We start from the raw sequence: 24,146 nt of genomic DNA, 5'->3' as shown, positions 1-24,146 counted from the left end.
AGCATGAGGCACGGTGGCCTTTGTGTTTTATGAGAGGTCTTAGAAGGAGATCTATTGATCCATAAGTGTGTCCTCCGTAAATAGTGAAATAGACAATGATTGACTATACATATAAAAAAAAAAAAGAAGTTGGATGTTGGGAAGATAATTTCAAAATTCTTCAACTTCCATAGGATTCTAGCAAACACAAACTAAGGTCTATATTACCAGAGCATGGTCTCTTCTATTCAAAAGTCTAATATGGAGATCTAACCTGTAACATCGAGGGAGATTTATGACGTATATTTGATGATGAGGTAGTAGAACTGAAGAATTAGATCAAATCCTCGAGAGACAATGAGACGAATATGGGGTGATATTGATATGTGAGTGTTAGACAAGACTAACAAGCAAGGTCCGTCATATCGTACCGTACCAACGTTTCGACCCGGGTTCGGTACCGGTACGGTACGGTGTACCGAGCGGTACACTCAGGTGTATCGAGCGGTACACCTAGGTGTACCGAGACTGTAGCAATGCTACAGTGCTACAGTGCACTGCTATAGTGCGAACCGGTACCGAGCGATCCGCGTACCGCTGACCTGTCGGACCGGTACGTACCGCCCGTACCGGACGGTACGATCCGGTACGACAGACCTTGCACAAGGTCCGTCGTATCGTACCGTACCGACGTTTCGACCCGGGCTCGATACCGGCACGGTACGATGTACCGAGCGGTATACTCCGGTGTACCGAGCACCGTAGCACTGCTACAATGCTACAGTGCACTGCTACGGTGCAAACCGATACCGAGCGATCCGCATACCGTTGACCTATCGGACCGATACGTACCGCCCGTACCGGGCGGTACGATCCGGTACGACAGACCTTGCTTTAAAAATTATTAAGGATATTAATATGTTAATGCACAATTTAAAGAATGAAAAAAAAAAGATAAAATAGATCCATATTAATGAGAGTAATTATTCCACTGTCATGGATAATTAGAGGATTTCATGAGTCTAACATACTCTCATTTATATTCAATAAAAAACATGAATAATCTAGTTATCAAAAGCACAAGGCTCAACCATCAAAAATGGAAGAGAACAACATATAACATTGATTCAGAAAAAAGGATTTAAATCTCAATCACCAAACTGATACAGTATCAGTATACCTGACATTATACCCCAAAAAAATTAAGTACAAAATAATATCGATCGGTACCATGCTTTATGGTCTAATACTGACCTGATATCACACCAATCGATACATGACCGATATTTGAATTAATGGGTTTGGATCACACGCAAAAGAACAATTTTGAAGATCTATCCAATGTCCTTACAATCAATCTAAAAGTAAAAAAATGCACACAAAAAATTACAACGAATAATAATGCATGGATGTAGTGTTTGTGCAGTGATCAAGATGCAAGTTTTCAGCCCTTCCTCAAATGCATTGTTCTTTAGGAAATTGAGCGAACAGCAAGCATCCAGGAGAGAAGTATATGAAGGTGGAGGTAAAAAGTTCCTTGCAATAGAAAAGATCAAGCAAGAGAATTGCTTGTAGTCCAGAAGCCAAAATTTACTAATAAGCTCCACTACAATCCAACATGAAGAATGTTCACAAGTGTCCCATGCAACAAATATGGATTCAACAAATTGAGCTGCCCCCTCAGGCTTCATAACAAACCAAAAGAAAAGAAAAGGGAAAACTTTCTTTTCTTTTCTTTTCTTTGGATTTCCCGACAGAATAAGGTACAAGAAAGAATGAATGGAATTTCACATCTCCGTGACCACCATTACAAGATAGAACTCTACACAACATGAAGCGTGGGAACCATCATCCTGAACGAGGAAGTTTTAAGCTTGAAATCCTTAAGAAAATTTACACTAGCAACATCTATCAAGGGGTCGAGTTTTCTGGCCATCCTCTAGCAGCCTGCGGCCTTCAGGAAGTTGTCATATGGGCTTGAGGCTGGGAGCCTGAGGCACTGAGGCTGATGATGTAACTCAGCATTTAATATCATATTGTTGCCACAAAACTGTCTTTGCAGGTCCGCACACAATTTCTCGTCAAGGAAAGGATTACCACTCTGCACCCACATGCTAATCTTTTAACTTGACAGGCTGAAGTATATGCATTTAATTTCTCAACTAACAAAATAAGAGCTATAAAAACATGTGTGAACAACAAATCCATAGAAAAAGTGAATAGGGTTGAAATTATAGATTAAGCTAAACAAATCTGGAAAATTATCTAAGATATCCATGAACAGGTATTATTTTAGTGAAACAGCAGAATAGTTACTTGTCTCAAAACAAGAGGCACAAGTTTAAAAATCCTAAAGAAATGAAGCAAGTTTCGAAGGTTTTAAAACAAAATTCCAATTTAAATATAGAAACTTTAGAGTTGCAGAAATAGCATCTCATAGCCGACCAGAAAGTGTATGTTGCATGGCATCACCATGCTATAAAATAAAGATGAAGAAGGGCATAATAAGATAAACCATTTAACATCATGATTTTCCCAGAGATCTGCGGTGATACCTTTTCGGATTGGTTAGTATTGGAGAATGATGACTTTTTCTCTTCATATAGTTCTTCTAAGGGACCACCAAATAAGATATCATGATTTTGTTGAGCACTTGTGAAGACAGACATTTTTTGTTGCTTTCCCATTGTAAGAGCCTCACAGTGACCAGCCATCTCTTTGAATGGCACATCAGAGGTGGATGACACAGAAAATCTTCCAACAGGCCATGCTGTCTCCAAGACCTGAAACAGAAATTTTTACATAAGAAAGAAACAACACCATATTACTTGCATTCAGTATTTTTCAATACAAACATTTGCTCCTTCCTCTAGCATTGTTGACAATGCGAGATGGAAAGCGCAAAATATTTTAATTACAGGGTAAGTAAGAGGTATGAAAAGTGAGAACCAATGGGCAATAGCTGCAGTACAAAAGTGGAAAAGAGTGAGATACCACTACAGATCATACCAGAAAATGTCCTACGACATGGTGTTCAGTTAGAAATGCTACTTCAGAAGATTCAATGACAATATCAAATTTACTGGGCTTTTCTCAGCCATCAGAATGATCGTAGTCCGTGGCAGGGAACAAGTTCTGAGAGGCCTTAAGAATCCACCACAACAATTCTATAAAAGTTTGTCTGTGGTGCACAAATAAGCTCATCAAAAGGGTAGACTCAGACTCATGCGCTTAAAATGAATTCTAAACATGATTATAAACCACAACACATTTTTAATGCATATGGCATAAATGCACAAATGAATCACTTATTGCATCCAGAAGACAATATTGTCAATCTGAGTTATTGAGAATTTGAGATACAAATTGATGCATAAAGAATTTAATTTTTTTGCGAACGCCATTTCAATAGTTACCTTTAGAGCTAAAATTTTCTGCAATATTATTGGCAAATGACTTTTGAACATGCTCCATACAGATATGATGAACCACAAGGGCAGTGTCATCTGATTCAACTCAACCATAAAATCTTATGATTAATGTTTTACAGAGGATGAGTCAGAAGCTGATTCATATACCAGATTTAACATGTAAGGTCAAGTTCTATTATGTAAACATGCCTCAGGAGTTCAAGCTTTATAATTCTCAATTTCTCAATAATATTTTCCTCACATAAGTAATATCACATCCTTCCAAGTTTCTTGTGATTTTTCAAGTGGTAAAGTCTCATGATTAAGTATAAAAAAAACCAGTGAGCAACATGTAAAGTGATCAATGTAGTAAAGAAACTGAAAGAGAGGTGACTACTAGTGTTTAAATTTTACATAGATTTTTCCATAGAAAGATTACTCATTTTCAATATTCTTGTGCAGTGTAAAAGAGTATAAAAAGTATATAAATGGAAACCATACTGTTTCTAAAAGCTGATCAACGCTGAGAAGATCGAATGTGCCATTAGCCAATTGTGAATGGTCTGTTACTGTTTCAAATCCTTCAGGAAAGTTATCAAAATCAATCAGATTTCGAGGTGTAACCTGTAAAATAAAATTCAGTTGTTTAAATGAGAAAACTTTTAAAGACCAGTTAAACTACAAAATCATCACCTCTAGGGCGTTCTCCTTTTGAGACTCAAATGGCAAAATCTGTCCAGATGTTTCCACAAACTGAACCCTAAGTGGTCCAATGTCGTCTGGCAAGAAGTCACTCAGCAGTTGTGTTTTTATAGTAGATATTTCTGACTGCAGGAATGTGCAAAAGTAATAAGAAACTGAAAATTGAATAAGAAGTCCTACATATATGAGATTTAACCATGAAACTAAGTTTTTTTTTTAAGGATTACATCTGATAAATCGCTTAAACTATTCATGATCAGAGAAACAATGGATTCTTTGGACTGGCTTTCTGTCAGTTCTACAGCTTGAAGAGATTCTAAGGCATTGTTATCATCCTCTTGTGACCCATAAGCTATTGAGAAATTGTTGGATGCAGTGTTCACAGCTTGAAGTTTACCGTCTTCAACCAACCGGAGAAATGGATCAACCTGGACAAGGACAACCGTTTGTGATGATTAATAGGTTTGTACCAAAAGGTGAACTTATTTTCATGGCAAGTAACACATGAGATGTACACTAGATATATCTCTGAGAAATTAAAAAAAACAAGATAATGTGCTGTCAACTTTACAACTCTAAAAATAATTAGTTCAGAGTTGTAAAACAAGGACCACACAGGCCGGTCAGACCAGAAAAACCAAGAACCAAAGCCTCGATTAGTTCAGTTCACCAATTAAATTTTCTGAACATTGAAAAAACTAGAATATCCCCCGTTATGTATTTATTATCAAATATATTATTGAAGGGTATTTTATTTTTTTTTCATTATAAGGATGAAAGAAAATAATATCTATTCTCTTAAGCCCCTTAACGTGTCTGTCACTCCCCTTTCATCCCCTTTTCATTATATTAAAATTATTTTTATAGCATTACCCATATATTTTATATTTTTAACATAACATATAATTATTCTTATAATTTTATTAAGCCTACAGTTCGATCAATTGACTCATTGATTCAATCAATTATCCAATGGCCCAATGATGTAGGAGCAATTTAATTTATATATTATCATAATAAATTTTATTAGCTTAGAGATATTTTACATATGTCATAAGTTGTCACAAGACATCTCAAGACGAAGAAGAAAAAATAATGCAGAAAAGAGTGAAAGAAATTAAGTTTGTTATTGACTAAAGATCTCAAAGATTCATTTCTATAAAAAATGAATTATCAATCAATAATATTACCAAGAAAAGAAATATTATCCTTCAAATCAAGTCAAGAATATTATCTTCTTCAAATGAAGGAACATATAATATATTTGATTTGATATGATAGTAATTTTTCTTATTTTTGGTCTTTTACATATCTCAATGGCAGCAAAAGATCTATGTAGCCGACAATAAATAATTAAGACTTACAACTTTGTTGTTGTTATTATAATTTTTTTATTCCTATAATTTCCTTTTTATTCTTGTAGTTGATCCAATAAAAAAGGGGCTAGAACATTGTAATACATCAACCATAAATGAATCGATGAATTGAGTTCTTCCCACCATGTGTGTCAGTGGTGTGAGAGCACATTTATATTTCCAATGAAATGATTCCATCATCCACATGCGGACATGAGGAGATGCGAGATCTTCATCCTGAAAGTTCGTTTCTTGAGACAAGAGTGAGTCTTGTAGTTATCCCCAATGATCGCTGTTTCACTCGGACCGATATAAAATGGACGATATGTACCAGTCCGAACGCTAACCGATACGTGGACCAACCTCGGTCTGATTTGCTGCATAAAGGAGAAGTGGAAAACCCTAAATCCCACTTCCGCACCGTCTCCGCTTCTCATGTGATCAATGTTTGTGAGCCTACAACGTCTTACCATCATGACCTTCGCTTGCCGCAATTGATGATGCACACTGCCATACGATCAATGCTGCGATTGATGCTTCTCACGCAAGTGACTACCGATGACCTCCGTTTGCTGTGACCTCACTGCACACGACCACATCTCAGGTTTGTCTCTTCTCCTCTTCCTCTTCTTCTTTCGCCGCTTCCTCTTCTTCCCTCTTTCTTCCTCCTCCACCATCCCTTCCTCTTCTCCTTTTTTCTTCCTCTTTGAAACATCAGTACATATCAATGTATCATGTGTTGGTACACCGGTATAGACCAGTATGTATCGGCCTGACAAATCTCTAAGACAAGTCCAATACCCGAAATGGTCAACCTTGGTTATCCCTTTGTTTTTCTATTGTTTTTCAGTTAAAAATATTTGTAATCAAAGTGGTTCTAATCCTCTCTTTCTGGTTCCTCTATTACCAAAAGAAATTCACTGCTTCTTTACCTACATCACCCAAGACTTGACCAGGTCAATGTCTAGCCAAGTTCTGATAACTATGCATTAACTAAAAATATTTGTTCATACAGGATAAAGCAGAAGGAAGTCAAAGGTTGCAAGTATTCCGATAATCTCACATAACCCATACATGGAAAGATAATGGCATAATAGTAATCAAAGTGTAACAAAACTGAAGATAAATTGCAAAATTCTTTACAAATGACTACAGTTAAGATGCTTGTTTAAAGGGTCTCCAAGCTTTTGCAATTCTTTTGAAATATCTAGAAGCTATTCATGCCAATAAGTATGCTCTTAGTACATATGAGGAAGGTAAGAAAGGTATAATAGAAGTAAGATGCTAATATACATACCGTTCTCTCATTAAGAGATGACTTAACAATTGGAATAAGAGGCCCTATATTGAATGCTTTTGAAGAAAAAATAAACATAGCTGTTGTGAGAGTATATAGGGAACGACGGCGTGATGGTGGAAGAGAACCTTCAAAAGAGTTAGGCAAAAAGTCAACAACTGGGTTTGTTAACATAACACCATTAAGAAAGACTACAGAATGAAAAACTAACATACCTAATCTAAATTATCTACAATTCTAAATTGATCGAGTGACCAAAATACTATATCTGACAGATTCTCTCATGTCTCATACTCCATGCACAAGAAATATATTCCTACTCAAAGGACAACCATTATTTAAAATGAAGTATAGTTGGCATATAAACGTCCTTAACAACTTAACATTACCAAATTTCTATTTCAAGCGAGCAAAGGGCAATTGTTTTCGGATGGTCGTGGATCATAATTACAATCAAACATGCATCTTCTCGATACGGTAGAAAACAATCAAAGGCCAATTAAAAGTGGAGCAATCAAGTCTAAGTTATAAACTGAAGAACAATAATTTAAAAAATAATCTGAGCACCCATCAAAAAGACATCCAGACAGAAAAAGTCTGGAGATTAATTATGTTTCTACCACAGGAATTACTTGGATTGGATGGACATGAAATAACCACTTAATAGTTTAGGTGAAGACTAATCGGCCAATTTAGGTAGGAAGTTCAAAAAAAGCAAATCAAACTAGCTTTGGTTAATGATCTTAGCAGGGAACTTCGTTTCACCCGGACCATTGTGTACCAACTACAAACCAGTATTTAGCAGTCCAGCATGAACTGGTACACTGTCCACCCAATTTCGAATGGTCCAATCTGGTGTAATAAAAAAATATACTTTAAAAGTTTGGAAATAAGGGCTCGCAATTGTGAGCCTTCTCTGTAAACCCCTCTTCATGCCTTGGTTGAGTGTATAACTTATTAACATGTCAAAACATTCTTTTGTTGATCCTTTTTAATTAGACTAGCATAAAAAAGCATGAAGGAATTTCTAGAAATTTGAACAAAAAAGTCAAAATTTGTGATCTCCTTAAAAATTCAAAGGGAAAGCATGACACTTTATGTTACATACATTCCATAGTATATATCAATGCAGGAAAAAGTATGGTACTGCAAACCTAATTTGATTTTAGTTGATGGACATTTCAAATTAAAATTGTACTCCACTTTGTGAGTTAGAAATATTACTAATACTTCATCATTGAAGACAAGAAACAGACTACAGGTTTCAGGCATATGTTAGAGCCTAAAACATAATCTGACAAGACAAATTGTACACACTATTTTAAGAATTAAGAGAACTTGGATTAAACAATGTTTTCTACATGACACTTCATGTGGTCCAAAGATGGATTACATTCAATTCGATTCAATAACTCATTGCACATAACTGCAGAATAAAAAATCTTACCCCCTCCAAGTGAAATGCTTCTTAGAGAGAAGGTAAGCTGAAAACTCTGACAAAGACATTCATGGATTGAGGTCTGTAAAAGTTGAAACAGAAACAAACTGAGGATAGTTACACAAAAAGAATCCATTTACATCACAGTTGAGTTGTTTGAAGCTAAATTGTAAACCTATTTAACCATCAAGAGACAACATCATTTTTTTAGCTGGTATCTAATAAACTCCACAATTCATAAAAGAAAAAGAGAACCTAAAAACTTGGCTGAAACTTCTAGAGAAAAGTGAAAACAAATAGCTTCCTCTGCTTTAAATATATATGTTCATATGGAAGCAAAAGGCCATCAAATGACTATTTGATAGAAATTTTAGTTATATTTATTATTTATTTGTCTAACTTTTTCTGAATCATTTAGTTTTCACAAATGTTTTTGAGATATCACAGTTCTTTATATAGTTCAATAATACAAAACTATGCCATTTACTAATTGAACTTTGTAGAGGTTTCTAAATATTGATGGAAGGCATTCTAACGGTTGAAATGGAGAGCTCAAGAAACAAAAGTTGTGAAAGAATGTACTTGTATAAGTCATTTTCTGCAAGAAGCACAGAAGAAGTTTAATCATATTTGCAAAACTGGGTACTTTGTCAACTCATAACAAACTACAGCAATAATGAATAGTCCATAACTTAGATGTCCAACCCAAAGAAACATTTTTTTGCACTTTGCATGGTGGCTAAATAACAGAGAACAAGATAATACTCTACCATAGAACTGCATCTTACAAGAAAAGGTAGAACAAACATAATTGCTGACAAACAACATGCAGTGTCAAAGCAAGTATGTAAAGAACAGATGAAATGATTAAAATATTTTGATTAATGGCAAGTTTTCCATTTTGATAATACTTGGAGGTCTATTGAAAGGTAAAAAGATTATAACTATGATAATGAGTGAACAGTTCTTTGACACACATTATGAAGGATAATGAATGAAACATGCAGAGGTGCAAGATCTTCATACCAATGAGTTACTTAAGCCAGATTGAATCTAAAGCAAGGTCTGCCATACCGATGTGTACCGCCCGGTACGGGCGGTACGTACCGGTCCGAGAGGCGACCGGTACGCGAACCGCCCTCTACCGGGCGGTACACCAAAAAAAGCCTGTATCGGGCGGTAACGGTCGAAATTTCGACCGTTACCGCCCGGTACCATTCGGTAACGGTCGATTTCGACCGTTACCGCCCGATACCACTCGGTAACAGTCGAAATCGACCGTTACCACACTGTAGCAGTGCTCGAGGAACTACCGATACCCAACGGTCACACTCGTCCGCCCAACGTGCAAAGGCAAAGGGGAAGGCAGTAGCATCAGTTGCATCGTTGGAAAGAATCGAGTCGGGCGACGAGACACCTTCACAATCACATTCTCTTTCTCGTTCGGTCCAGAGACATGACAGCAACACGGACAGCAGTGCCTCAACAGATGATGGCGGTGATATCGGGGAGTTGTTGGTCTCGTCTGCACAACTTGAGGGTGGTGAATGGACTGAGGAGCAATATTTTACACATACCACTCAAGATTCAGATCATGGAACTCGACAAGGTACTGGTCAAGTTTATGCGCGGAAGGGGAAGGAGAAGGGGAAGGGGAAGGCAGTGGATGAATATGAACAAATGCGACAGAGCATACATAATATAGACACAGAAAGAGACTCATCGTATTCACAGCCATCGTATTATGAAGAATCATATGGGCAACAACAGTATGGTGATAGTTGGTCATCCTTCTCTGAGCAACAGCATGATACAGAACAACACCAATATATGCCTCAAGAGCTGCCTCGGACAAATATGATTTATGACGATCAATCTACGATCAGTATCACATTGATGCATCAATGGCATACGGTGTATCAATATACTATGTCATGGGATCAATTTCATGATTGGGTCCAACAAACGTATCATATTGATATGTATCGGATCGAGGACCCCGATCCACCACCCGTGGAGGTCCGTCGTTTGTTTTGGTGGTAGAATTAACAATCAGGTATATCTAGATATATGATTATTTAATTCATTTGAATTTTAGAGTTTATATTGTAACAAAATAGTCTAACAATTCAACCGATTTTTCTATAGATATTTCAATCTATAACGAGCTGAAATACGAACCTCGAACAAGACTACCTCAAAGGCCGAAAAAGATATGTGATGCTATTTTTACCTAATTTACATTGATTTTGCTAAACTTATACTATTACTATATTTATTTGTAACTTGAAAACTCTATCCTAACTTTTTTTTTAATTTTCATGTATTTTCGGAGGGATAAATCGGTGAAATCAGGTGTACCGAGCGGTACACCTCGGTATACCGCTCAGTACGCCGTACCGTACCGTACCGAGCTAGCGTCGAAACGCCGGTACGGTACGGTTCGGCGAACCTTGATCTAAAGTACTTTTTTTTTATTTTCATTCACAATTATTATCTTTCCCTTTGTCTCTCTTCTCTTTCATATATTCTTAAAAAAAAGAATGCTTTCTCTGTTCATCATGAACTTCTGATACATCAGAGAAACATGTTTTTCCAAAAATATAAGGACATAAAAGTTAATAATATTTACTGGTCCCAAATTTTCAATTTATCCACTTAGCCTTTGCAAAATCGTGAGTTGCTTGTACACCCGTGTAAATGTGGAAAGCCTAATAATTGACTCTCTCATCATGCCCCATTATCCAATCACATCAAGTGCCATCGTTAAAACCCTGGTTTAGTAACCAACCCTAACCCCTAAATAATCAAACTGCACGAGTGTGATTAATTGTTTGACCATTATTTCAGAAGCAATTGGGATTGACATTACAAGTAGAAAAGTGGGAAAAAGAGCAAAAGGGAGAGAGAGAAGCATGTGAAGAAAGGGAGGATCACATAAAAGTGCAACCTTTCTCAAATAGTAATGACAAATTACTGCTAGTTCAAGATCTAAAATCATAAAAGAAAAAAAGCCAAGGTGAAAATAAAAAACTACCATAAAAGAAGAAAAAACCAAAGTAGAAATAAAAAACTTCTATAGTACTTCTCAAAGTAGAAAATGTAATTCGTTACTACTATTTTCCCACATCATTGTAAAGGGGATCCTCAAATGCATAGAATCTATCTCAGAACATGAGTTCATATCAAAGAAAAAAAGGAAAACTTATATGGGATCTACCACTAGTTGCAGATAATGTAGCACTTTTATGGTCTTAATTACCTTTGCTCGAGAGAACAACAATGTCAAACTATAAGAATGAGCAATTGCTTCATAGTTATCTGGCATATTTTCAGGGGACAGGGCCTGAGCCCAAATGGATGAAAGCAGAAGCGTTATTTGACGGTTGTTCAATCGTAAAAGAACTGAATCCTATAAGCATGAAGAAAACCAATTTGTTGTCAGTATGCTAACCTTCCAAGAGCTAATTAAAGCAAGATGGAATAGCAGACTAGATAATAATTGATTCAGTTAAGACATCAACCTTGTTTGACTTGTTCATTGTAACATTGTCTGCAGTCACAGGTGGAGTGACTTTTATGCTACGAGCGCGGCTTCGAGATGACTGAAGCTTATAAAGTTGTGCCTCATTACTGCTATTCTCTCGTCCATCATAACTATATGGAACTATGTTAACATTTTGTTGGTATGGTTTCTCTGTCAAAGAGCCCTTTTCCCGTCTGAGTTTCTCAAACAGAGCAGCTGAAGATGAAAACACAGAAACTGTTCTTGAGAGTGTTCTCTGAAGATCAGAGTTCTTGGGTGATTCTGGAGTCACTGAGCAAGGCTGAGGACATACAGAAGATGGAACAAGAACAACAGAGAATATACGGTGAGCACCCACACGTGTTTCATGATCAGGGTGAACCATTGCTAAGAGCAGTTGATGAAATAGAGATTCAGGAAAAGCCTGCAGTGTATGACCATAGAATTTAATTTAAGATGTCAGCTGACTAAATAAGACAAGCAATACAAATGGTTGACAGACCTTATTCTGATATGACAAATTTGGTATTGATGCAATTATCTGAGCTGTACGATACACAGCAGAGATAGTTGACCTAGCCATTGATACATTGGTCGATATATTTTCCAGCATGACAGACATCATATCAAGAACAGGCCCAGCATCTCCAATCTATTCAACAACCGAAAAAAACATATGTATGGTCATATGGACTTTTAGTATAGGAAAATTCACACAAAATCTTGATATAATAGATTCTTATTCATAACATCTGACAACTCATACATGCAACATACCTTTTTAGATAACTGAATGATGCACTCATCTACAGCTGTTTGAAAATTATTGTTCCATTTGACAATGTCGTCACCCAAATTTTCACTACCAAGTGCACAGTGCATGGATTTTCGCAAATGTTTCACCAGGTCAGTTATTGCACCTATAATTGCTACTGATGCCTGAGCTTTTGACTGCTCAGCGAGACTAGCAGTAACTTCAACTATATTTAATTGAATGTCAGGCTGTTTTAGGACAGCCTTGTGCTCAAGATGCTTGACCAATATTGATATTAACAGATGTGTGTTTTGACCTGTAAAGTGAGAATCAAATTAACCCATTTATAGAAGACTGAAAAATATACCTATGGAAGAAAATATATTGACCTTTCTTAGTCTCTACAATGGTGGAAGCCTCATATACTGGACTATCTTTTTTATCTCAAAGAACAATACAAACAAAAACACATAGAAACAAAAAGCAGAAAAATCTTACCAGCCTTTTCCATCAATAACTGCATATCCAATAAGACATACCGAGCAAGACTATTTTCCACAGACCATGAACTATTGTTGTCAAAATATCGAAATAAAGACTCCAAAACACGTCGTACAGTAGTGGCTTCCTTGGCTAGCTTTGCCATGTTATGCACACAAACTCTGGACCATAAGTTGGGGTTTTTTGTTTCATCCCTGTTAAGTGTATTTAGGTATAAGTAATCAGATAAACAGAAAGCATATAAATGATGAAATGAATAGAGATTATGACTCAAACTCTTACGTAGTCAAATTAAGTTCCCCTCTATCATTTACTATGCTTTTCCAGGAAGGAACCCTTGTTATTACAAAGGGAGAAGGAGTTACATGACCCTCAGTCTTAAGGACTTCCTCTACCCACCGGCTCTGTGTGACCTGTTCACTTTGTTGGCCATCCTCTGATTTCTTTTTGGGGACCCCATAGTTCTCCAAGACAGCAGAAACAATCTATAGCAACAAAGGAAAAATTTTCAAATAACAAAATGAGGTTTTGTCATTTTCTAGTACATATTATATATAGCCAATTAGGTGACTTGCAGAAGAACTTGATGACTTGAGTGTTGACTACTTTCAAGTATTTAGTGATTCAAATTTGTCAACGAAATAAACTCAATAGTTAAGTTCAAGTCCGGATCCATGACATTTTCAAACAAAGATTAAAACCTTCAGTTAGGCTTCAGCCATTACTGACAGTTTCTACAAACAAACTTAGTTGAGCTTGTTTTGACACAAAATACATCTTATTCTCAGCAAATGTGAGTTTAAAATCATCTCTGAATCCCATGTTTTGTTCAATTTATTCATTATAATTGCCATATGGATATATATTTAGAACTTTAAAATTCTAGTAGAAGAGCCTCAATTACATTTCTATAACCCTGATGTTTTTTTTCATATTGTACACTACCATCATATTTCTAAATTTTTGATACCTTCATTAGGAAACAGAATAGTCACAAATTCAGAACATAGATATCTAACTAATAATAAAGGAAAAATCTTTTGAAAACTATAGGTCTTTGGAGTTTACTTTTACCTAAGGAAATCAAACTAAGTGATTAAGAGAATGAATATCTTAAGGATCAGTTCAGAACATATCTAGGAACAATCATAACCTTGATGCCCTCTTCGAAGAAATATTAAATCAACAGTAGATTAACTAATTTTTATATTTTCTTAAAATTTATATATGGTTTTCTTAGTTGGATTCTGAGTCGAATTTAAGCAAAACTGTGTCTATTGGTCCTACTTTTGGTATACTTAATTAAGAATTTTTTTAAATCTGTAAGAAACTTAAGATAGTTATTGATATTCCAAATTTTTGGAAATTTTATTATTTGGGAACTCTTGAAGGCTTGTGTAAAGGGTCTATTTTAGGTTCTCCTTTGATATAGAATCTAGAAAAACTGGTCTGAGAGCAACAATAAAACTCAAAAAAAATATCCTTGACTTGTGACTGATGCATGAGATTGTGTCGTGACACTAATAGCCATAAGGTGGCCCCTAGACACTGGAGTCTAGATGGTATATGTATTCCCTTCCCTCAAGTCCTTTCAGTTACTTTCTTTCAAACTACAATCCATTTGTCAGTTTTTTGAATTTTTGGGCAGATTGAGAGAAATTAAGAGCTCCATGCTTCTTACGATAATTTCCCAAGATAGAATGTTTTTCAATTTCCAAATAAATTGAATTGCAATCTGGAGATACTACATCCTTCTCTTTTTTTTGTTTTCCTTCAAAAAAATCCACAACTTTGATAATGTTTTATTTGCACAAATTTACACCTAAACCTTGGCAACCAGACTGAAATTGATCAACCATAGGAGCATGAACCTTCTTATCATCATTTTCTTGTTAATTACAATAACTATGACTGTGAACTGAGCCAAAGTGTAATCTAACTATAGCCTGACAAATGTTGTCTTACAAAATCGAAGCTTCCTAGTGGCCTATTTTCTGCAAGAACCCATAAGATCGATATATTTGAAAAATAAACTGGAAGTGGAGCTTCTGATTTTAGCTAATCTGTCACTATGGTACAGATCAGAAACTTGTGGACTCCTCTTGATAACTACTAATTGAAACTATGCAATTTACACAAATGGTTAAGACATGAAAACATTTCATATGTGGATGCTTTCCCTCAAGAATTGTTCAATTAATACAAGTTTTCTACATGCATGACATTCCTACATTAAAACAAGGCACAACATTAAAAGTAAGTGGCAATAATTTTCAAAAAAGATGCATCATCCAATATCAAAGTGAATTACCTACCATAAGCGAATAGCTAGTGATGACTTCTCATATTCTTGTCTTACACATAGTAGTCCAGACCTGATTTGTGCTTTGCATTATACACTAGTTATAAGTAACATCATGGTAAATCTTAGATATTAATGACTCAAGGTTAAATTTGGAGGAGTTTCCCATAGAGAAGACATGGCAGGTTAAACCATGACATTTTGCTTGTACTGTTTAAGATGGATCTAAGAAGTTATAAAAGCATGTAGTATGTACAAATTTTATGTAATTAATCATTTGACAGGCATGTTCAAGAATCATGCTATTGTATTTACTACAGTTTATGACAGACTAAGGCTTCATTTGTTTACAATGAGTCTATGAACAAATATCTTCCCACTTGAGTAGGCAACTTGAGTATTTCATGGGCTTTGTTTGAGACCACCAATGACTGAAATTTAAGGTCAAATACCTCAGAATGCAGATATTATATACAGCTAAGTGGCACTTGAACATATTTTTTTATAAAAATATCATTAATTTTCATTTAACCTATGGTTAAATAGTTTGCAAGATATGCAAGGTTTAAGTCTATAGGATGTAATGATAAACAGTTTAAACGAAAATAGAAAAATGTATAAAATATGCTTACACTGTCAAACTCTGAAGAGATATGAGAAAATTCGCCCATAAACCAAATCTACATGTGATAACAAAGTGAAGGAACATAAGTACTCAGACATCAAACCTCAAAATTAGTCAACAAAATAAAAAAGAGCTGATAAAAGAAACAGAGATTAATATGTGAACACAAAATGCTCCCCATCTTTCTTTTACCCATTTCATAAACATTCTATCTATATTCATGATGGTGAATTCTAGCATAATGCGCCTGATCTTTTCTACAAGTTAAAACCAAGCTTCCGGTCCTCTTGATCTGACTCAGAACCTGATACCATTTTGGTATCACCTATGTTCTTATCAGGTATGGTCAGACATTCCATGATGATGATCTTTGCCATCATCTTTGAATTTTTCTAGCTACATGACCACTATACATCATCCTCTAACCAATATGGGCTTTCTAGGCCTCCTCTTTTACAGATACATCTCTACATATGTAAGATGCCTCTGTTGCCATGTCTGATATGTTTGCCATCAGCATGTCTCATCCCAATCCATGATTAGCCAAGCTGAATTCACAGAAAACAATAAATCCATCTATTGTTTTTTCCAGTGTGATGTGGTTTCTCCAAACTAATTTCATTCACCTTCACTAGTACCACCTGAACTCATGAACAGATGTTGAAGGTGACGTTTATCCTTGGATGATTAGCCATCTGCCATATCAGCTAGGCTTCCTGTTTGTGAAGTTGGAATTGCTTGTCTAATAGTTCTTAAATCAAGGTCTGTCATAACGAAGCGTACTGCCCATACCGGGCGGACTATACTGTAGCATTGCTACAGTATAAAATTATTCGGTACACCAGGGTATACCGTTCAGTATGCCCTGATGTACCGCCCGGTACACCGGTACCATACCGTACCGAGCCCGGGTCGAAACACCAGTATGGTACGGTATAGCGAACCTTATTGTCAGCATGATATTTGATTTAAATTTTGTGTGCCAATGTCATTCCAGTTGGAGGACCAGCACATGCCAACACAAGTGAGCCAGCAGGGGCAGCCAACCATTCTTGCTGCTATCTTCTCAAGTCTTAATTATCCTTTCACCATCACCACTGCTGTTTGAGAAAGAGCAAAGGGGCATAGGCTACTGCTTCAAACCCTTCGACAGGTTCAAAACCTTAAAAAGATGCAAAAGAAAGAAGGAAACAGAAAACAGTTTTCAGACCATTTCATTTATCAAAATGGTCAGATGCAAAAAAAGAGCTTTATTCCACTTTCCATAAGTTTTGTATCAGAATTCCCTTGTCCATGATACAGTCTAGTAGTAATGTATCAGTATATCATGGGTATGCACTGTATGTATCATGTTTTAATTCATATAATAATATCAACCTTATGTTACAAAGTTATACCTCAACGCACTCCATGATTCTTGTTGAGTACATCTTACTGTATTTCCCTAGAATCAGCATATAATGTGACATTGTTATCAACTATTCACTTTCTTCAATTGCATGCCTTTTCCAAAAAGGATGGATTCCTTTCTCATTCCTTCTTTTAAGGTGCGGAAGAAAATTACATAGTTCACAGCCGACACTTCAAGGTTCAGCTTAAAACTAAATTACTTGATATTTTGATATAAGGTACAATTTGGTAACATGGTAAGTGGATGAGCAATGAGAATGGGAGTCCTTGTATCTTATTGTTGATGTTTGGACTTTGGACAAGGGTAATCCCATTCTCGTTCCAGAATAGTGAAAAATCTGATTACCCCTGAAAACCATCTGATTCCCAATGCCCCTTAGTGATTGATTATGATTCTCAAAGACATTATAATTTTACCCTATTTCTAACATACAATATTATATGCTTAAACTAATATAAAACTGAAATAGTATAATCACAAAAATATTTAATAAAAATATATAGAAGCAATAAAACCTAAGAACTAGAAAAGTATAATATAATAAATATATAAAATAATATAATATCAACCATAGTTATGGATAGGACATTGAACTAGTCAAATCTCAAATCATTGGACCATTATCAACTTGTTGGACCATAGATTTAATCAAAATATATATGTTAGTTTTTTTAAAATAAAACATATGGATAGAATTATAAAAATATTTTTATAATATAGTGAAAAAAGGATGATCCTTATTAAAAAAATCTAAATGTCATACCTTTGATAAGAATTAAAGATTTGAATATATTTCATTCTTTTTATGGCTCAAATGGTTTTATTAGTGAATCGAACTGATTGAGGGTCCAAATACTGATTGTTCTGGTCCCACCATTGGATCTAGTTTAGGTTTTATAACTATTATATTATCAGCTATATATAGAAAATATAAATATAGAACATAAAAAATTAACTAATAAAATATTCAGCAATCTAAGTATAAAAAATATAAATAGTAAATGATAATATATACAAATATAATATAAAGGTAATAAAATAATATAAGTACTTAATAATATAAAAGATAGCATGTCAAATTATAGTAAAGAACAAATAAAAGAGAATAAGAGTACAACATAATAGCGATGTAAACTAATATTAAATAAAAAATAGAAAAGAAAAAATCATAAAAAAATGCCAAAGCAAAATAACATATAATAGACAATATAAATGTATAAATAAAGATTAATGTTACTGGCATGAGGATAATATAAAAAAAATAAAATATTATAAAATAAAATAAAGATTAACATATAATAGAATAATATAAAAGTTTGAATATGTGAAATGATTAATGTTAGTGGTATGAGAAAATGTAGAGAAAGATCTAAAAAGACTTTAATAGAAACTATAAATAAAGATTTTAATATTCTAAGCTTAACTAAATGTATGATTTTTTTCATATCACACGGTAAAAGATCTATGTAGCCGACTCCAGATAGTTGGAACTTACGGTTTTGTTGTTGTTATTGTTGTAATAAAACAATATAAAAGTATAATTGAGCAAGAAAATAAATTTTATAAGTTATTAAGACCAAATTTAATCTCGATTCTGTCCAATTTTTTATAAACCAAATATACAAAAGGATATAAACATTCCAGTTTCAATCTTATAAGTGCATGAACCAAACATACCAAAGATTTAGTCATTCCAATTCTAATTCCCTTCCAATTTGGGCAACAAACCAAATAACACCTTAAGGAAGGTTATTGAAAAATTACATTGCAAAAATTTGATGAAATCAAGAATTCAGCACGTTATCAGTTTAAGGCATATATAAATTACTAAAGCAAAGATAATCAGACATATACCAAAGAAGATAAAGCTTGCAAGCCTGCTGCACGTAAAGAGCCTGCATTTTCATCCTCTCCCACTTCTTGAGCTAGACTGCACAATCGTGGAACCATGCTTTCTAAATTGAACTGGTATGTACCATCCACCTATAAGAGAAGGCAACATCATGACCTCAGTTCTTTTAAAAATAGGTAAATGTAGATTAAAAGAATACATAAACATAACTAAAGAAAATGAAAATGTGATTCCTGTCACCAAAGAAAATAACTTACCTGGCTATTAACAAAGTCAAAAAGTGTATAGCATCCTATAATTTGCATTTCATCATGTCTTGTTTGATCAAAAAGAGTGTGTATGATGCTCAGTAAGCTACTTGCAAACAGTGGCCTACAAAACATCGCCTTTAGCTTGTCAAAATATTTTCCATATGTACTTCAAGCTAATTATTAATGTCATTTAGTTTGTCAAAGTAAGAATTTCACTATTGCAGACACTAAAATGTGTCTAGGCAAACCCATAATTATAAAGCACAGCACTTTTCCGTGTGCGCATCCCTGTGCTGGGTGTTACTAGTTTCCATTGGCTGGCAATGCAACCAATGGGAAATATCACAAGAACTTTTGGAGCTTCCCTTTCTATAGATTGGCTTAAGATAAATAGCAAATAGAAGAGAGGTAGTAAATAGTACTAGTAAGTAAATCTCACATTTGCTCCCTACAAGCAATCAATAATTTACGGTAAATACACATCACAACTTTAACAGAGCCAAAGCGTTCGTTTCTCATCTCCTTGTAACATCTCTGCTCCAAATAAGTTGTTATCTGTCAAGAAAGTCATGAATAAGTAAACAGGGTAACTAGAATAAACATGAATCATATAACAAATTCCACCAAATAACTACAGACAGCAACAGATGGAATAAGGAATTAAAATCACAAGCAGCTCAGATATAACTGTATTGCCTCATTCAGCCAGATCCATTATAGGAGGATCATGCACATGATCATAAAAACTATAAGAAAATAAAACCTCCCGTAAGAATCTGAAAAGTGAAACCAGTCTTAAGTTCCATTAATTGCACTAGTTATTTATTGTTTTATACCATGAAAAATGAGCATGACTGTCTGTGAACACCAACATGAATGACTTTGCATCTCTTAGAACTCTTTGACCGTGAAGTCTTAAGTTCCATTAATTTCAGAGTTTTTTTCATAACTTTATATGCAAATCGGGGTGGTGCACTGGCTGTTAATAGCTCTAATCTGATTTTAGGTTCTCTCTATATGCAGGAAGCAAAACCAAAATAATTTAAAGTTAAAGTTAGAACTTAGAAGATCAAAAGAATTAAATGATTGAGTGTTAAACAAAAGATCAGATGCATAATAGAGAAGAAAAACATAAGCCAGGAGGAAGAAAACACAAAACAGAGAAACTTAAATTCCACTAAATGAGTTTCTCATACCACTAGAAAAATAAAAATTATACTTCCTGATATATTAACACATGTATGAAAAGGATCGAGTAAGAAATTCATACCAAAAAACAAAGAAGATGTACCTTCGGAATGCGAAGTGGATTTCTCGAAGCATATTCACATAACTTGCCAATTTTTCGATCATTTGGTTCTTCATCCTGCAAGCCAGTATATGTTCTTAGGGTTTCTGGATGCATTTGCTTAAATCCTCTCTAGAATAATTTAGCAGAAAAAATAAAGAAAGAAAGGTTTGATGTAATTAAATTTTCATGTATATAATTGCTCAGTCAAAATTGTATCTGAAAATTATTTTTGTAAAGCTTTCAGATATTGCATTATGATACTTTTTTTATATGACACAAGCATAATATCATGGCATATGTAGAATATATACATATAAAGGTGAAAGATCACACAAGAGTAGTCAACTAATGTGAAAAGAAGTCCACTTCTGTCACTACATGAGATATCTGTTAAGCACGTCTGTCAGTCAACTTAACATGCTTTATTGTATCCATCAGATGATTAATTGAAAAGGTATATGACTAGAAACAGGTGTCTTGTGAAGACATAAAGTGATTTTAAGATGTGGATTTTATATGGACTAGGCGGACACCTTGAAACAAGCAGTTTAATTGCCTATTACAGTTATTAAAAGTCAAAGAGGAAGAAGAATGAAAAGAAAGAACATGATATATTAGAATATTTCTGAAACATCATCATGCCCCCATGAACAAAATACAACCTATTTAATTCTAGAAACCAAAGAAAAGAACAGGTAGCAATTTAAATCTGAGAGAGTTTTTATTTATACAAAATGTCACAAAAAACCCCAGTAGCTAATGTATATTCAATATTAATTCTTAAATATATGGAGAAAGCACTGAAGCATCAGACACTCCTAAAAACAAGGTTCCAAACATTGGCCGGTAGGGTGCATATCAACATTTAGCGGTCAGACAAAGACCGGAATTGGACCATGTAGTCCGATACTGAGAGGGCATTTTATTTTATTTTTATTACTACTACTACTACACAGAAAGTATGATGTGGTTAGTCTGTAATATTCAAACTTAGCCAATCCAGATCATAGTAGCTGAGTTGATCGATATCAACTGAGACAGATTTTGATTTATCCTGAGACATCAGGTATCTAGTGTCTGTTGGATGATTTCCAAATCAAGACCTTGCCATTTCAATCAGTGGTTAAAAGAAGAGAATGAGGAAAGAGGAGAGAAACAGAGAACAGGGTGGGGGTCTAGGGAAAATTGGGGAGGAGATATGAGAGAAGAAAGGTTGAAACAATAAGGAGGGAGAGGAGGGCTTGCTTAATTTAAGCTTAATTATAATATGATAATTGCACGTGGTTGCTTTTCCCTTGAAATTTCATTGGACTAATACAGAACTCTTTCTTCTGCTGCATAATGTATTCTAGAAACACTTGAGAAAGTAGAATGTCAATGTTTCATAGGACAGTAAACATCAAAACGGACAAATATGTTGCAGCAGCAGTACCAGCTTTCCAGGATCAAAAACATAACTCAACTATTAAACAAAAAAATATCCAAGTGTGATACTTCCCAGGATCAGATTTCAAAATTCCAAATTAAAAAAAAATGCAAATACTACAAATATAACCTGAGAACGAGGAAAAATGTCAGCTAACAGCTTCTTGTACCGCTTTACTGGTTGCCTAGATCTTTCTCTCAATGAAGGGCAGAGAAAGCACAGCGCCCCGCATGCAGGCACAACCTTCCTTGACATAACCCCCATCTTGTGTCCTATAAGCAAGAGAGCATTCTTTTAAAGATAGATAAATGTAAAGTTCGTTCTTCTGCTAAGCTCATACTTTCTATCCATCTCAAATCATAAGTTCTGATTTTTCAACTCGACGGTATTGTTCAACCACATTACTTACCTACAAGTCAAATCCAGATTTCGACCAACACAACGAAAATGAAGAAAGATCATCATTAAATGACCAATGCATGCATTTCTCGTCGGTAACCAGCAGATCCCAGCGGAGCCAATAAAAAAAAAGGATAACGATAATGCAGCAAGCGATATTGCTATCCGCAAGCAAATATGGAATTTGTTTACTCGATCTAAAAGAACTATCCTATATAAGCAAGAATTTTTTTCCTTTTTTTCTTCGCGGTCTAGAAGGATCATTCTATATAAGCAAAAATTTCATAATTTCCTACGGAGGAGGAGCATATCGGAACTATACCCAGAAAGGTGAGAGAGATCAGGGGTAATCAACAGAGTATTGACCGGGTTGGGAGGGGAAAGACGGAGGGAGACAGCGGAAACCCTGGCAAGGATCTGATCAGTAAGGCGCCGGATCTCCGTTTCCTCTTCCGATTGCTCGAAAGACGAAAAAGACGAATCCTCTCTCGCCTTCCCTCTTTATCTCGGTCTCGTTCTATCGTCGCATTCCTTCTCGTCTCGGTCTCTCCTCTACTCGCGAAGAACGCTTGCACCCAGTAATAATAAAGACAACAATGAGATAAAGCCGGGGACTCCGTCCGCAACCAACGCTCCTGCAGCGGCAACCCAACCTGTCCGGCCGCCTTCCGTGGGCCCGACTTCTCCACACGAATTATTATTATTATTATTATTATTATTATTATTATTATTTATGAGTTTATGTACCGATAGGGATATGAGGATGGAAAATAAAAGAGGAATGAGGAAGTAAGGATGGATGAACATAATATAGCACACTCCCCATCTCTATATAATATAATTTTATTAATAATAATATAGATAAACTTAAAGGATGAGTATATTTGATTATGTTTATATTTGGATATATTTATATTAGAATATTTTTATGATGTATAAATTTTATAAAATATTATTATTATTTATAAATTTTGATATTGTTAATTAGTTTTGATAATAGTTTTATTTTTAGATAATTTATAAAAAAAACCACTAATATTTGATTTTTTTTAAATTATTATCGAGCAATGCTTTTTTTTAATTAAAATTTTAATTATGTATTTGAACAATTTATTTCAAGTCATAAATCATAAGTCGATTCAGTCCAATCAAGATGTTTTGGTCCGGGTTAGGTCGATTTGGGTTGGGTCACTTCGAATCAGATCGGATTGGGTTTCATTAGCAATAGGTCAAGTCAGATTTGCTCGAGCAGAAATCAAAGGTTTTGCAAGACTGATTAATAAGCCTTTGTCAACAAATGAGGCTAATTACCACTACGAGGATGTTGACATCGACTACGATAAGGCTAGGGCTCTACAAGGCACCATTGGGCTTAGGACAATGCATATTGATCATTTATGGGTTCATAAGGTTTCGTCAATAAACAAGGTTGATCATCGTTCTGAGGACATTAGTGACGACGATAAGAGGGGACATTAGCGATGGTGAGGCTAGGGCTTTGTAATGTATCATTGAGATTAGGGATATATATAATGATTAGTGAGGCTCCATAAAACTTCATTGACAAACGAGGTTTATCACCACTATAAGAACGATGATGTTGGTGACGACGAGGCTAGGGCTCTAC

The 24,146-nt window shown here is 35.0% G+C and overlaps 1 protein-coding gene across 3 annotated transcripts; it reads right to left on the bottom strand.

Annotated features, from left to right (window-relative positions):
• Positions 1 to 1,493: 1,493 nt before the first annotated feature.
• On the bottom strand, positions 1,494 to 23,109 carry LOC135638974 (protein SEMI-ROLLED LEAF 2-like). 3 transcript variants are annotated; one of them, XM_065152612.1, is made up of 20 exons: positions 22,842 to 23,107; positions 22,250 to 22,392; positions 20,695 to 20,769; positions 19,843 to 19,958; positions 19,410 to 19,524; positions 19,155 to 19,283; positions 15,897 to 15,944; positions 13,245 to 13,447; positions 12,960 to 13,156; positions 12,485 to 12,777; positions 12,210 to 12,359; positions 11,706 to 12,131; positions 11,444 to 11,593; positions 8,191 to 8,263; positions 6,744 to 6,871; positions 4,319 to 4,519; positions 4,083 to 4,217; positions 3,891 to 4,013; positions 2,535 to 2,762; positions 1,494 to 2,080 (listed from the first exon to the last, which is right to left on the bottom strand). In XM_065152612.1, exons 2-20 carry the CDS (start codon positions 22,382 to 22,384, stop codon positions 1,919 to 1,921), a joined length of 3,087 nt encoding a protein of 1,028 aa, XP_065008684.1. In that variant the 5' UTR covers positions 22,385 to 22,392; positions 22,842 to 23,107; the 3' UTR covers positions 1,494 to 1,918. The 3 variants fall into 3 exon arrangements, 2 of the variants coding, with proteins under 2 accessions (XP_065008684.1, XP_065008685.1); XR_010496822.1 differs by lacking the exon at positions 1,494 to 2,080 and having other exon boundaries at positions 2,623 to 2,762; positions 3,891 to 3,970; positions 22,842 to 23,109; XM_065152613.1 differs by lacking the exons at positions 19,410 to 19,524; positions 20,695 to 20,769; positions 22,250 to 22,392; positions 22,842 to 23,107 and having other exon boundaries at positions 19,843 to 19,956.
• Between the last annotated feature and the right edge of the window lie 1,037 nt (positions 23,110 to 24,146).

This window comes from Musa acuminata, chromosome BXJ3-5 (genome assembly GCF_036884655.1).
Source record: "Musa acuminata AAA Group cultivar baxijiao chromosome BXJ3-5, Cavendish_Baxijiao_AAA, whole genome shotgun sequence".
In the NCBI taxonomy this organism is placed as follows: Eukaryota; Viridiplantae; Streptophyta; class Magnoliopsida; order Zingiberales; family Musaceae; genus Musa; species Musa acuminata.
Note: the sequence above shows the minus strand (reverse complement) of the source record. Positions and strands in the feature narration are given on the sequence as shown.